The sequence below is a fragment of the Ceratotherium simum genome, chromosome 29 (genome assembly GCF_057802395.1).
Source record: "Ceratotherium simum simum isolate JZ-2026a chromosome 29, ASM5780239v1, whole genome shotgun sequence".
In the NCBI taxonomy this organism is placed as follows: domain Eukaryota; kingdom Metazoa; phylum Chordata; class Mammalia; order Perissodactyla; family Rhinocerotidae; genus Ceratotherium; species Ceratotherium simum.
The window spans coordinates 36,084,949-36,099,792 of record NC_141928.1 but is presented as its reverse complement, the minus strand read 5'-3'; the positions used below and the strand labels follow the sequence as shown (position 1 = coordinate 36,099,792).

Genomic DNA, 14,844 nt, shown 5'->3' with positions numbered 1-14,844 from the left:
TCGCGCCGACCCGCTGCGGTTGCCTGTCCCTTTCAGGGCGGTGAGCGACTCCGAGTCCCCGCGCTTTCCAAGGGGGACACATCGATGAAGATTTACACACAAAGATGTCTGTCGAAATATTAATAATAAGCAACCTACAAATCCAACGAGCGACGCAAAATTTTTGAAGAAAAAGGATGTGTATATGCAATTACCACATAGCACGATGATCAGATGTTAGCAAATGTTAAAAATTCTCCTTGGGTGGTGGGAATACACAGATGATTATACTTCTCTATATGCTCCCACTTTTCCATAATAAAAACCATGTTTTGAGAGAAAGGAATCAAAGTGAACCTTATTTCAAATCTAATGGATGGGGAGCCCCACACCGGATTAGGGGTTAAGAAGTGGGGACTGTTTCTTGCGCTCCATACTTAACGGGAACCGACGTGAATGAAATTGAGAGTGAACATGCCGTATTCATTGAGGGGATTATGGTCGTTGCTTCTGGGCAGCTCTGAAAAGTTGAGGGCCAACAAGAAGCTCTTCTTCATCCCATGCGATGACCAGTTTTCTGTGCACCCATAGCCTATCCTTTTGCCCACTTGTAACGTCATCTCTCACCTACACAGTATCAAATTTCTCTGTATACATTCTTCTGTTTCTGGGCTTTTTATCCTGTTGGTTCAGGGGGAGGTAAAAAAAGACATATTTCTTGCAATATAAATTATTCAAAAGCATACAAGTCCACAGATTTAAAAGCTTAACAACCATGAAAAGCTGTTTCTAAACCTGTTCATTTGTCAGGGACTAATTAGTTCACTAGTGGAAAATAACCAGCCGATGGAGCCAAAGATTTAAAGAGAAGATTGTGGTTTAAAAAAAACACTTTAAAAATTGATCAAAATCATATACGCGTCCTCTGATGCGTCTTTTCCATATGAAAATTTGGAAAAGTGTGCCATTATTCTGTTTCCAGGAAGAAACAGTTCTGCGCAGCTGAAGAAACAAGTTTGAGAACAGCGGAGCTGTATACGCGTTGTAAAACCGGGGCCGTCATAGCCGCGTTTGCCACTAGATGGTGGTGCTGCTGAAAGTGATAGTCGTTTAATTTGTGGACAGACTAGCGTAGAAAAGGAGGGGTATTTGCCCTCCTGGCCTTAGATATCATATCCAATGGTAATCACACGCACAAAAAAATACGTTAATTACCAAGTGTGACAAGTACTGAAATGCAAAGCAGACTTGGAGACACTGATGAAGTGGGTCACTACTTATTTTAAAGGTAAAATTTCTCTTTATGGAAAACAGGAACTTAAATATGTAGCGCCTTTCATTATATAATTTGAGGTTTTTATTATCTTGTCTACTGTTATATATGATTATTTGTAGTTTGTAAGACAACCCTTTCTCTCGAGGTAGGACCTAGGAATATGCCTTAAAAAACAACCTACGTGATTCTAATACAGGTGGTCATCAGCCTACACTTTGAGAAACACTTCTCAGTATCATGATTCTTAATCTTTCATTTGCGTGAAGGATCCCTTTGTAAATCAATTAAAGCTTTGGACCTTCTCACATATCATTTTAGACTTAATATCATAGGGTTCATGGATTTTTCAGAACAACCGTTGTACCCGCTATGAGAGGAGGGCAGCACAAAGTAGAGCTAGAAGGATTCTTGCAAATTTAATTCTGACTATGACCTCAAGGTTCTAAGCCCAGAAGAAAACTGGAAAATTCTTAGATGCACACTGGTGTTCGAATTAGAATAGCGAGAAATTTTGTGTATATAGGGAGTGGGGTAAGAAGGCAGGCAGAAAGGGTCCTAAAAGGTAGAAAGAGAAGATCCTCTTCATCTGATGTGCTATATTCCTCATTCCATCTACTTCCCCATCTCTTTCACCTTTGTGCCCTTGTACATTGTACATGTGCGAATCTCTTAAGGTTCATCTTAATGCAACACTATCAGAACTTCAGATTTCAGTTCACTCTTTTTTCTCTAATCTTGACCTACTCTGGCAGGTGAAATTGAGACAAGATTTCCAAAGATTGAGAACCATCATACAAAGCACTGAGGAAGTTAGCTGTGACTTTGGGTGAGTGCCCAGCCCCTCTGAGGTTATTCCCTCGTCTGTAAAATGGGAATGATAATCACTGCTCAGCCTATTTCAAAGACTCCTGTGCAGATCAAATAAAACAAGTGAATGTGAAAGTATAAATTCTGAAGTGCCATCCAGATGTAAGGGACTATCACAGATATGCTGTCTTCATTATGTTACTTGAGTAATATAATGAGGTATGAGTAATCATTGTACAATGAATGTATCCTGAGGGGAAAAAAATTTAATGTTTGTGGATCAGGGTTGGCAGATACGATGGAAACAGCATTGTAACCTCTTACTATACCTGTGGTCCTCAACCCTAGCTGCACATTAGAATCATCTGGAGAGCTTTTTTTTCTTCCTTAGACAGAAATCACCATATCTTTTTTTTTTTTTTTGAGGAAGATTGGCCCTGAGCTAACATCTGTTGCCAATCTTCCTCCTTTTTTCCCTTTTTTTCCTCCCCAAAGCCCAGTAGATAGTTGTATGTCATGGTTGTATATCCTTTCAGTTGCTCTATATGGGACACCGCTTCAGCATGGCAGAGTGTAGGTCCCCGCCCAGGATCCAAACAGGTGAACCTCCCAGGGCCTCCGAAGCGGAGCTTGCAAACTTAACCACTACGCCACCAGCCGGCCATTGGAGAGCTTTTAAAATACCCTAAATATGGGCCGCCCCGTGGCTTGGCGGTTAAGTGCACGCGCTCCACTGCTGGCAGCCTGGGGTTGGGATCCTGGGCGCGCACCCACGCACCGCTTCTCCGGCCATGCTGAGGCTGCGTCCCGCATACAGCAACTAGAAGGATGTGCAACTACGACGTACAACTATCTACTGGGGCTTTGGGGGAAAACATAAATAAATAAATTAAAAAAAAAAATTAAAATACCCTAAATACAATGTTGTGTCCTAGATTAGATCCTGAAGCAGAAAAAGAACATTAATAGAAAAACTAATGAAATCCAAATAATATCTGTACTTTAGTTAATGGTAATATAACAATCTTAATTTCTTAAGTTTTGATAAATGGACCATGGTTACATAAGATGTTAACATTAGGATAAACTGGGTGAGAGGTATACGGCAACTTCTGTACTATCTTTACAACTTTTCTATAATTCTGAAGTTATTCCTCAAAAAAATTTATTTAGGGGGCCAGCCTGGTGGCGCAGTGGTTGAGTTCGCACACTCCGCTTCTGTGGCCCGGGGTTTGCAGGTTCGGATCCCCAGCGCAGACCAATGCACTGCTCATCAAGCCATGCTCTGGTGGCGTCCCATGTACAAAATAGAGGAGGATGGGCAAAGATGTTAGCTCAGGGCCGATCTTCCTCACCAAAAAAAAAAAAAATTACTTAAAGCAAAAAACAATTTAAAAATAAATATACCTATGTCTAGATGTCACCCTAGACAGGCGAATAGGAATCCCCAGGGAGGTATCTGGGTATCTGTAATTTTGAAATATTCCCCAGTGGTTCTAATATACCCTGAGGGTTGAGAACCACTGTTCCACACCATGAATGCCTGAGAGACTGGGATCCTGTCTTGCTCGTCACTGCAACCTAGTACCTAGCACAACGCCTGTATAGAGAGCTTGCACAATTGTGCCCTTGCTGAACCAAACTTTTATTTGCAGAAATCTCCTTTACTTTGAGTCCTCTGTAATAACAGAAGGAAAACTGAAAACAACCCCCTCACCCCCCGAAAAAATACCAGGGGAGATTTTCAGACATCTTCCCACCCAGAATAATTCCTACTCCTGCCCCCAGTCTCTTGTCATTTTCAGTTAATCCTGACCATTATCACCAGATAAGTATTCCTTAAAATACTAAAACTGCCCCTCCATTGTTCAAAAGTCTTATTAGTTCCCTATTACCTAACAAGTAAGTGATATACTTCTTAGTTAGGTATGCAACATTCTGAACACTCTAATAATAAAAGATTTTTAGCCTACTAGCCTGCTGTTCCACATGGACCCTGCGTTAACTGTAGTTTGCATGCAGCTCTCTTGAACATGTCTTGAATTCACCCTCCTCTGTGTCACATAGGATAACGCTGCTATCCTCATCTGTAATACAAATCCTCTCCATCTTTCAAGGCTCCACTCATGTGTAATTTTTTGACGTCATTCCAGCAAAAAAGTGAGCATTCCCTCTATTGTATCTACTATTTAAATGGCACTACCATTTACCATTTTCTTTGGTAATTATTTGTTTTCTGTTTTATTCCCTGGTGAGACTGGATTAAACTCCTGGTAGGCAAGGTGTTATAGGTCTTCTAACCCTCACAGTGTTTACCATGATGCCATCCACACAGTTAAGCATGTAATAATGATTTAATGTACATTTTGCACAAATACAATATTTAAAAAGTAAAAATAGAAAAGCAAAATTCAAATACACAACTACATTCATCACTCCAAAATATCCTTGAAGGAGTCCAAGAATGATAAGAATTGTTAAAATTAACTAAAAGATCCAGCTAACCTTGAATAAAATTTTGATGCTATTGTTACACTAAGAATTGAACAAAGGTTACAAGAAAACTATATACTCCCCCAAATTTTAAGTATTCAGACTTAATAATTTTTCTGCTCTTAAGAATTAATCAAAGAAATGTTTGTTCTTAGGGAGAAAAAATCAAATATTCAGCATTCCCCTTTCCCATTTTGTCTCTTCCCACCATTATCCTCACCCCACTACACATACACACACGCACACACACACTAGCAGGATATCGTCTGTGGTAGAATCTGAAAAAACACGTGAGTTCTCTCTTTCAGCTATTGTCTATACATGGGGAAAAAAACACTGTTAAAATATTAATGAATATTGTAGATATTTTTACAATATTTTGAGAAAATCACACATATATATTAAGATGTGTATTTTGTTGGACAACAATGATGGTTGAGCACTTGTTAAAAAAAAACATAGCTATGGACGTTATTTTCTGGGCGAATCTCTTGAGGAGCGTTTGGAATTGCTGGTATCTCTGGTTCTTCTGCTTTGGGTTCTTTCATTTCTGTAAAATAAAATAAAATACGGAAATAGGTTCAATAAATGGTATTGGGACAAGTGACCACCCCTTTGGAGGAAAAAAAAACTTGACCTCACACCTTGCACAAAAACAAATTTCAGATGTATTAAAGATTTAAATATTAAAATATTATAAATGTTGTAGAAACAATAGAATGTTCTTATAATCTTAGGATGATAAAGCCCTTTCTAAGCAGAACACAGACCAGAAATCATAAAGGAAAAGACTGACAGGTTTGAATAACTAAAAATTAAAATCATGACAGGTTTGAATAACCAAAAACTAAAATTAAAATTTTGTCATATAGATGACAAAAACCGCTGTAAACAAAGCTAAACCTGAAACAACAACTGGAAAAATATTTACAACTTATATGTAGGTAAAGGTTTAATAACTATTATTTAAAGGGATTTTTTAATCAATCAAAAAAGATAATTATCCCAAATTTAAAATGAAACAAGGATTCAAACAGGCAACTATCAAAAGAAAAATTTCCAATTTATAATAATTATGAAAAAAATGCCTAGTAGCATTAGTCATCAAAATAGTGGGACTTAAAACAATTAGTTTTTTTTTTAACCTAGGGGATAGGCAAAGATTTTTAAAACGTGATCATGTGCAGTGTTGGCAGGGGTGTGGGGAACACTTATACTAATTCTTGGTTTGTGTGAATTGCTACATTTTTGGGGGCTAGTCTGACAGAATGTATCCAAACTTTAAATACTGGCAGCCTTTGGCCCAGCAATTCAACTTCTAGGGATTTATCCAAAGGAAATAATCAGACAAACTGAAGCTTCCAGTGCCTCAATTTCCTTATCTATAAAATGAAGATAATATTATTTATCCAATAGGGTTTTTAACATTGAATAAAACAATTCACACAAAATGTTTAATACAGTGTCTAGCACATAGAAAGTGCCAACAAATGTTAGCTTAATAAATGTTACTTCCAATGATGTTCACTGAACATAGTTATAATGGTAAAACTTGGCAGTAACCTAAGTGTTCATCAGTATAGGGATTGGTTGAATAAATCATTGTACGTATAACACAATACTATACGCTTGTTACAAAAGATGTCATTACGATGGCCATGATATATATAGTATGTGGGAAAAAAGCAGATTACAGAATAGAATGTGTTGTACTATCTCATTTGTTAAAACAAAACAAACCCTTAACATTGGGGATCGGAGATAGGAGATGGTATTATAGGGGACTTTTACTCTCTATTCACTTATATATTGCTTTAATTTCTTATAATGAACATTTATAACTTATTATTATGAAAATTTTACAATCAGCAAAAAGGGAGAGATTTCTGTTTGTTTGGTAAGACAAAAACAAAAACAAAATAAGCATTAATTAATTGCCTATATTAACCCTGATGGGTTTAGAATGATACTCTTAGAATAGGGGCGCTGTGTTGATTAGAGTTGCTTCTCCAGCAGGGGGCTCCTGTCAGTACAAGTAGAACTTCATATGTCTGCTTTTTACAATACATTTTTTTTATAAGGTCTTTCCTCAAAAACTGTATTACTTGGAACCCAGTTAACCCCGTGTTCTTGTTGCACGCATCTTTTAGGAGAAAGAGCAAATAAGCTACCAAAAGGATTTCTTTAGAAAACAGTTCTCTGGGGATAACTGTGGTCTGACAGACTCAGCCCATTTCCTATACTGTCTGCAGTATTGTACAAAAAGAACCGAGGTTCTCAGTTATGTCCCTGAGGCGAGTCAAATAGAAGAAAGTTCACATTATTTTCAGAATGCTACGCTTAGGAGAAAGCTTTTCAGGAACAAATATTGAAACAGGGCTTTTGGTAAACCTGATAAATCCTAGAAGAATGAATTCTCTTGTAACAGGATCACATTTTACACCTTTTATCTCCTTTGGTACCCTGTGTGGTGAATATACTTACCTTTAGTTTGCCAGGAAATTTTAATTTTTGAGAAAAACTTTATTTATCTAAACTTAATCATCCTTTAAAATATTTTGCACATAATTCATCCTATATTTGGTTGATTTCTCCTCACTGGCTAAAGCTTTCCAAAATGAATAGTATGTACAAGTAGCCACTATACACACTTATATTTTCAATTATTTTCTTTTAATTCTTTGGAAATGTGCCAAACAGACATTGGTTGAAAAACATTTTTTACTTAAAACTACCCAATAACATTAATGACACCCCTTGAGATAACTGGGGATAACCTGCGACCGTCAAAGAAGGCTGTAAATCACCACTCTGAGTGGGATGTACCCATTTGGTGCTCCAGTTATAAATGGGGAACACCATTAAGTGGCAGTGTCACTGACCTGTCCCCAGTAAACAACCCCTACCTCGAGGAAAAGTGTAAACATCCTTAGCATCTTCCTGGTGTGTTTCAGGATCCTGGCGTGGGGGCCCACCTGTTTCTGGGTATGGTTCTGGAAAGCATTCTTTAGACACATCCTTATTTTTATAGGTCTTAGTAGAGAGGTCTTCAGGCCCAGGTGTTTCTTGGTATATTTCAGGTGAACAGTCTTCAGGCCCAGGTGTTTCTTTGTCTATTTCAGGTGAATAGTCTTCAGGCCCAGGTGTTTCTTGGTATATTTGAGGTGAATAGTCTTCAGGCCCAGGTGTTTCTTGGTATATTTGAGGTGAATAGTCTTCAGGCCCAGGTGTTTCTTGGTATATTTCAGGTGAATAGTCTTCAGGCCCAGGTGTTTCTTGGTATATTTCAGGTGAACAGTCTTCAGGCCCAGGTGTTTCTTGGTATATTTCAGGTGAACAGTCTTCAGGCCCAGGTGTTTCTTGGTATATTTCAGGTGAACAGTCTTCAGGCCCAGGTGTTTCTTTGTCTATTTCAGGTGAACAGTCTTCGGGCCCAAGTGTTTCTTGGTCTATTTTAGGCGGATATTCTTGTGAAGCAGGTGTTTCTTGGATTGTTTTACGAGAAGGGACTTTAGGTACAGTGATTTCTTTATATGTTTTATGAGAAAAGTGTTTGGGTTCAACTGTTTCTTGGCATGTTTTTGTAGGAAGGTCTTTAGGCACAGCTATTTCTTGTGTTTTAGGAAAGAAGCTTTCCATCTCAGCTGTTCCTTGACCTGGTTCAGAATTGTATTCCTCAAGGTCAGCTCTTTTTTGGTATGTTTCAAGAGTGTAGTCTTTAGGTACTTCTGGCTTGGGGTATGCTTCAAGAGAGCATCCTTCCAGGTCAGCTATGTCTTCAGACGTTTTAGAAGGAAGGGCTTTGGCTACAGCTATTTCTTGGCACATTTTAGGAGAGAAGCCTTCAGGTTCAGCCATATCATGGTACATTTTGGAGGGATGGTCTTGAAGAACAGCTATTTCTTGGCACATTTTAGGAGAAAGGTCCTCAGGTTCAGCCCTATCTTGGCATATTTCAGAAGGGTGCTTTTGTACTGCTGTTTTTTGGTACTCAGAATAATTTTCCTGATGTATAATGCTTTCTTGACCTATTGCAGAAAAATGGGTCTCAGGTACAACTCTTTGGGGGGAGGCAACCGGACGGAGAGCTTCGGTTACACTGCTAGGTGGTTCAGTTTCTTTCTTTGCAGTTGCCAGAGTTTTCTCCATAATTTCCTTTTCTAATTGTGGCCGAGGCTCCACCTTCAGTTCTGTCTTTTGTTGTCTCTTTCTGCCTCTTTGATTTCCTTTTCCTTTTCCTGTTCTCTGTCGCTTGTGTTTTTTCTCTCTGTGGAGAGATCAGAATTAGTGTCAGCAGTGAGACTATAGAATTCAAATAAATGCTTGATAATAACAGTCCCAGGTCTCCCACTGCCTCACTGCACAACCTTGAACAAGTCACTTAATATCTCTGGGCCCCAGTCTTCTTGTTTGTAAGAGAAAGGAGCGGTGCTAGATGTTCTCAGTTGTCAGGAGAGGAGATGGCCCTCAGGCACTTTTCATCTCTGACGCCTTGCTCACCAGGAACCTTCTTGGTGAGTGTAGTGTATGTGTGTTTGAGAGCATATACTTCAAGTTTTGTTATGGAAAACATACAATTGATGTTATAAATGAATAGATGGGCATTCTGGTTTATACATTAGTCTCTTTGGGTTAGTCTGTGTGAGTTAGTCCCACTATGCCCTGGGTAAAATTATACATGTGTTTCTAAATCCCCAATCCAGGCACGGCTCCTTGTCTGGGCAGCCTGCAGGTGGATGATGTATACGGCTTGCTTATCTAATACAGTGTCTTGTGTAAAGGACGCTAAGTAGCTACAATACATGTCAAATGAGATATACTGTAAGCTGGGTCAAAAGCTGCAAAAATATTTCTTGAAGTTCTGGTGGAAAGGCATGAGTGGCTATATTATACCTACTCCAAATTAATAGCTAGATTACAGATCTAAAAGATGAAAGGAAATGCATGGAAATTGCAGCCAATAACAAATTGTTAGGTACTGCAAATATAACCAAATACAGATGGCTAATACAGATGGGCTCAGGGGGGAGAAAAAGGTACTATAAATAAGCATTTCATTATTTTTCTAAACCTATTGAAATTCTGTTCCATGCTACCTGCTCCATGGAGCCTTCTCTTACAGACCACAGGGCTGAAACGCTCTACCTGCTTAGTGTTCCTGTAGGGTTTATTATGAGGATCATGCTCACGGCAAGGAACATAGGCTGCCTTATACTGTAGTTATTTCTGGAGAAACCTTATTTCTTTTAGTAAACTAGATGTTCTTTAGAGATAAAACCAGTGTCTTTTATGTTTTTGCAATGCTTGTAGTTCCTTGCACACTTAAAAATGTATACCCTGTCTTACTTTTGTGTATGTTTGAAAATTTCCATAATTAAAAATTTTTTAAAGATTGCCTCACCAACACCAGTTTGAAGTCAATATAAAAAGGAATATGCATAATAAGACAGTCAAAAATAAATATTAAAAATAATATAGAAGCAAAGGTAATCTAAAAATGATGGTATGGCACCTCAGCATTTTGAAGTATAACTCCAAGCAACCAAGGTAACAAGATAAATTATAAAGTCCTATTGTCAGATTAAAAAAAGATGATATATCTGAATTCTTCAGGAAAAATTAATTTTTTCCTAGATATTAAATCCTAAATAGTTTGTTATGTAGATCTCTATACGAGGGAATCTGAGTAATATAATGTTCTATGCTCTTCCCGGTAGTTTTTCAAAAGATGTAAAAATATCTATGTGGCCTACAATTTAATCTGTAGTCTGTCACTTATCAGCTATGTGATCATGGGCAGGTCACTTAACCTCTCTGTGCCTTGGTTTCTTCACAGGTAAAATGGAGTAAAAGTATCTGCCCAACCTCTTATGGTTATTGTAAGAATGGCATATAGTAACTTACAGGAATGAATTATCCAAATATAAATTAGTACTCTTGTATTAATATACAAGACTAATATACGAGGAAGCACTATAAGTGCTTCCTATGTGCCAGGCACTGTTTTAAGTAATTTGATTTTCTGTTATCTCACATAATCTTCACATCAGCTTATGAGGTCGATACTATTATTATCTCCATTTTGCAGATGACACAACTGCGGCACAGAGAGGTGGAGAAACACGTCCAGGTTCAAATGGCTAGGAAGTAGGGGAGCCGGGCTTCTAATCTAGTCATTCTAGCTTTAACAGCCAGGATCTTACCCATTACATCTGCTGCTTCTCTCTGTAACTACTAAGGTTTCACCATGTGGTATGTTGTAGTGAGAACAGCCCTCCATAGTACAGAAATGTGTCACCAGAGCAAGGCCAGCCAGCTGCCAAGAGGTTCACCAAGGTGTCATCTACTTCAGTGACCTCCTCAGCCTTGGCCCCCCAGGCCAGCAAGCACAGAAACCCAATTCTATCAGCACACCTGAGACTAGCTCCATTTATCAGGGGCAGAGCTCATCAACCAGCTGAAAGAGACTGATATGTAAACCTAAAGACCAATTTCTAAGTGAACAGTGAGAAATGCAAAGTCACAGAGCAGAGAATGCACCCTTCCTCTGTAGCAGGTACTTGGGAAGCCAAGCAATGATCAGAAGGTTGCTTGGTGAGTATGGAATTAGGAAGCTAATTGGATACTCTTCAACAGAGTCACCTGCCACAGGTCCCAAGTACAGAAGTTTCTGCTTTAACATAGTATACACATTCCTGAAAAACCTCATTTTCTGAAAAACCATGCACTAAAAGTAACAGTGCTGGGCTGGCCCCGTGGCTTAGCGGTTGGGTGTGCGCACTCCGCTGCTGGCAGCCTGGGTTCGGATCCCGGGCGTGCACCGACGCACCGCTTGTCCGGCCGTGCTGGGGCCGTGTCCCACATACAGCAACTAGAAGGATGTGCAGCTATGACATACAACTATCTACTGGGGCTTTGGGGGAAAAAATAAATAAATAAAATTATAAAAATTATAAAAAATTATAAAAAAAAAAAAGTAACAGTGCTTATGAGGAAAAAATAGAGTTGGGGCAAACGACTCAAAATCTATACAACTTTTAACACTAACAAAAACAATACTTGGTACCTGGGGAGATGATTTGGATAGTCCAGACAAACAGCTGAATACGGCTGGAGGCTGCCTCGGGGGATAGTAAAAATGCACAAAAGCAACAGCGTGGTAAATGCTGGCTTGCAGCTGCTGAGATCATGCAAATAAGGGTGGTGCTCTGAGCCAGCGGGGCTGCCATTAAGTTGAGGAAGTACAACCTACCACATGTGGCGAGCTGTGCAAGGCTGGTGGTGTCCTTCTCTGGGGAATGAGCCCTGGATACAGGCTGAAAAGGATCCTACCTATGCAGCAGCCAAGCTGAAGGCTTTTTCCTTTCCTGCTGAAAGTTTTAATTCTATTCCCACTATTCTGGCTCCTTTGACTAGAAAAAACGGTGAATCAACACAACTTCCACATTACACTGACATCGTTCTCCTATTTACCAATCATATGTGAGCTCATTTGTGTTGTCGCAGAACAGACACTACTCAGTCCCTAGCGGGGATAGATGCCGTTTCTTAAGAAGAGTGCTTAGATGAGTGGTTCTCAACTGCGGGCGATTTCCCTCCTCCCCACCCCCCACCCCAGGAGACATTTGACAATGTCTGGAGAAATTTTTGGTTGTCACAACTGGGGAGGGGGAGTGCTATTGGTTTCTAGAGGCCAGAGATGCTGCTGAACATGCTGAATGCACAGGACAGCCTCCCACACAAAGAATTGTCCTGCCCACAGCATCAATGGGGCCGAGGTTGAGAAACCCTGGCTTAGATGGATGCTGCACTTTGGGCTCCCCTTTTCTATCTCCAAGCAAGCGATACCTCTGTTGTAGTCATATGCTAACTGGAGGCAATGAGATGCTGCCTGATTTACAGTCAAGTTCTTGTACTCCCTCCCTGAGACGACATACAGGTAACTTTGATTGGAAATTCAGGAACTCCCAAACTCTTCTCATGCTCATTTACAGACAGTGTTTTTGCTTTACTCCATGGAGAGTTAATCACACTCATTTGATAAGGATTTTACTAAAGGAAAGATTGGAGAACAAGCTCGAGTGTTTCCTCAATGGTGTCTCCTGCTCTCAACAAGATGCTCTATGCTTGTGTTACCAGTGTGGTTAACACCAGGCCTCTCTACAATATAATTCAGTTGCCTGATACTTTAATTAAAGGAGACCAGGGATAAAATTCTGTTCCCACCACTTTACTAGCTGTGTGACTTTAGGCAAGAGATTTAACCCATCGGACACTTGGTTTCCTTTTTTTATAAAATAAGGATAACAGCTCCTGAATTACGGGATTGTTGGAAAGAGAAAATACAGTATGTAAAAGTGCTCAGCACTGCCTGACACGTAGCATATGGTCAATATACATCAGTTCCTTTTCCCTTGCAAGGATACCATACCCAAATTGCCATTGTGAAGTTTCCTTTTCTTGAACTTCAGCTTTTCTTTTTCTGAGTTCCTCTCTGTTTCGCAAACTCCAAGTTCCAATGACTTCTGTAGGATCAAAATGCAAGTTATAGAAGAAAGATAGTGACAAATTGTGGCATTTATCAGCAAGAGTCCTATAGCCAAGTGGTAGAATCCCTATGCTGTTGTCTGAGTTTTTCTCCTAGCTTTTTGAGGCCAAGGACTATATCTTACTTATCCTTGTCCCTCCAAAGAATGCATGAGAGCAAACATTCAGTAAACATTTTTAAATGAAAATGTCAGTGTTTGTATGTAAGTGTGCCACCAACCTATTGATTTCTTCAAAATAATTTTTACATATTGTACAAACATAAAATAGAAGGAAAAAATCAGCCATATTCTGCCACCCTTAACATTATAACTTGTTTTCATTTTATTCCTCGTACACATCTAGTCCCTATATTACTCAAAGTTGTAATGATATCATACCACAATTTGATCATTTATTAACCTAACATTATATCAGAAATATTTTCCCTGATATAGTCCTCATAATTATAACTTTAACAACTACATGATACTTAATCAAGTTGCTGTCTTCTCATTTACCCAGTCATTCCACCTGTTTTGAGCATTTAGGTTGTTGCCAGTGACTTTCTGCCATTGTAGATCAAACTATAATAAGCATATTCATGCATACAGCTTTTTGTTCTTTTGGATTTTTTCCTTAAGGGTGGTGTTTCTCCAAGTTCTTTGGAATATTAAAGGTATTATCAGAAAAGGTTCTGTTGCCATCCAAGTTTGTGAAAAGTTAATGGGTCTTGGATGTAGAACTTCTTAGAGCCCGTGGAGTGATTGCAGATTTGCACTAGCACCCACCCCACCACCACCACCAAAGATAGAGCATGCCCCTTGGACCACGGCACCTTTTGTTCTTAGGACAGAGGTTCTTAAAGGTGAACTCAGATGGGGAAAAATTATACCTTATTTTTACAAATCTCTAATTAAAGTTACCATTTCCTTCAATTATGAAGGTAGGTAACAAACCACAGTAGTTTTGGCAGTGTGTGACTTTGTCACCAAAAGAAATTACAGATTTTTTCGTATCACATTACAGTTGTTGCAGACACCTTAAAATATTTATTTGACATGATATATTTGATTTGATACAATGGTTATTAGACCTACCACTGGATGTTGTTATTTAATGCATCTATAAATAAGCATCTATATTACTATATCACAACTTTTCATTTTGATAACTGTATCTTAATATAACTATTTCCTTTGTAATCCTTTTTAATTTTATGTATTTAAAATATTTATTCTAAGAAGGGTTCTATAGGTTCATCAGAATGCCAAAGGGATCCATGGCACAAAAAATTTAAAAACACTGTCTGAAGGACTAAGTTCCGCAAAACATTTTGAGAAATGCTGCTTTAGGATAAATCCAAAGACTAAGATTAGGGAGTCAGAAGAATGAGCACTATTACAGTTCTTACTACCTATTGCCAGATCTCTTTCCAAAAATTACACCAAATAGCATAGAAGTATGTGAGTGTACTTGTTTTACCACAACCATCCAGTATTGGGCATTTTTGTGATCTTTTATTTAAATATATTATTTTTTTTTTTTAAGATTTTATTCATTTATTTTTCCCCCAAAGCCCCAGTAGATACTTCTCTGTCATAGCTGCACATCCTTCCAGTTGCTGTATGTGGGACGTGGCCTCAGCATGGCCGGAGAAGCGGTGCGTTGGTGCGCGCCCAGGATCTGAACCCGGGCCGCCAGCAGCGGAGCACGCGCACTTAACCGCTAAGCCACGGGGCCAGCCCTAAATATATTATTAA

The 14,844-nt window shown here is 39.0% G+C and overlaps 1 protein-coding gene across 1 annotated transcript; it reads right to left on the bottom strand.

Moving 5' to 3' along the window:
• Nucleotides 1–4,404: 4,404 nt before the first annotated feature.
• HEMGN (hemogen) lies at nucleotides 4,405–11,812 on the bottom strand. The gene is made up of 4 exons (XM_087419387.1): nucleotides 11,808–11,812; nucleotides 11,622–11,732; nucleotides 7,462–8,822; nucleotides 4,405–5,105 (listed from the first exon to the last, which is right to left on the bottom strand). Exons 1-4 carry the CDS (start codon nucleotides 11,810–11,812, stop codon nucleotides 5,002–5,004), a joined length of 1,581 nt encoding a protein of 526 aa, XP_087275513.1. The 3' UTR covers nucleotides 4,405–5,001.
• Between the last annotated feature and the right edge of the window lie 3,032 nt (nucleotides 11,813–14,844).

Excerpts from the sequence above, each read along its gene's own strand:
- HEMGN (XM_087419387.1), bottom strand. Across the intron at positions 8,823-11,621 it reads TATCCAAATCATCTCCCCAG|AGAGAAAAAACACAAGCGAC; the intron begins GTACCAAGTATT and ends ATCTCTCCACAG. Across the intron at positions 5,106-7,461 it reads TGTTTACACTTTTCCTCGAG|AAATGAAAGAACCCAAAGCA; the intron begins GTAGGGGTTGTT and ends TTTATTTTACAG.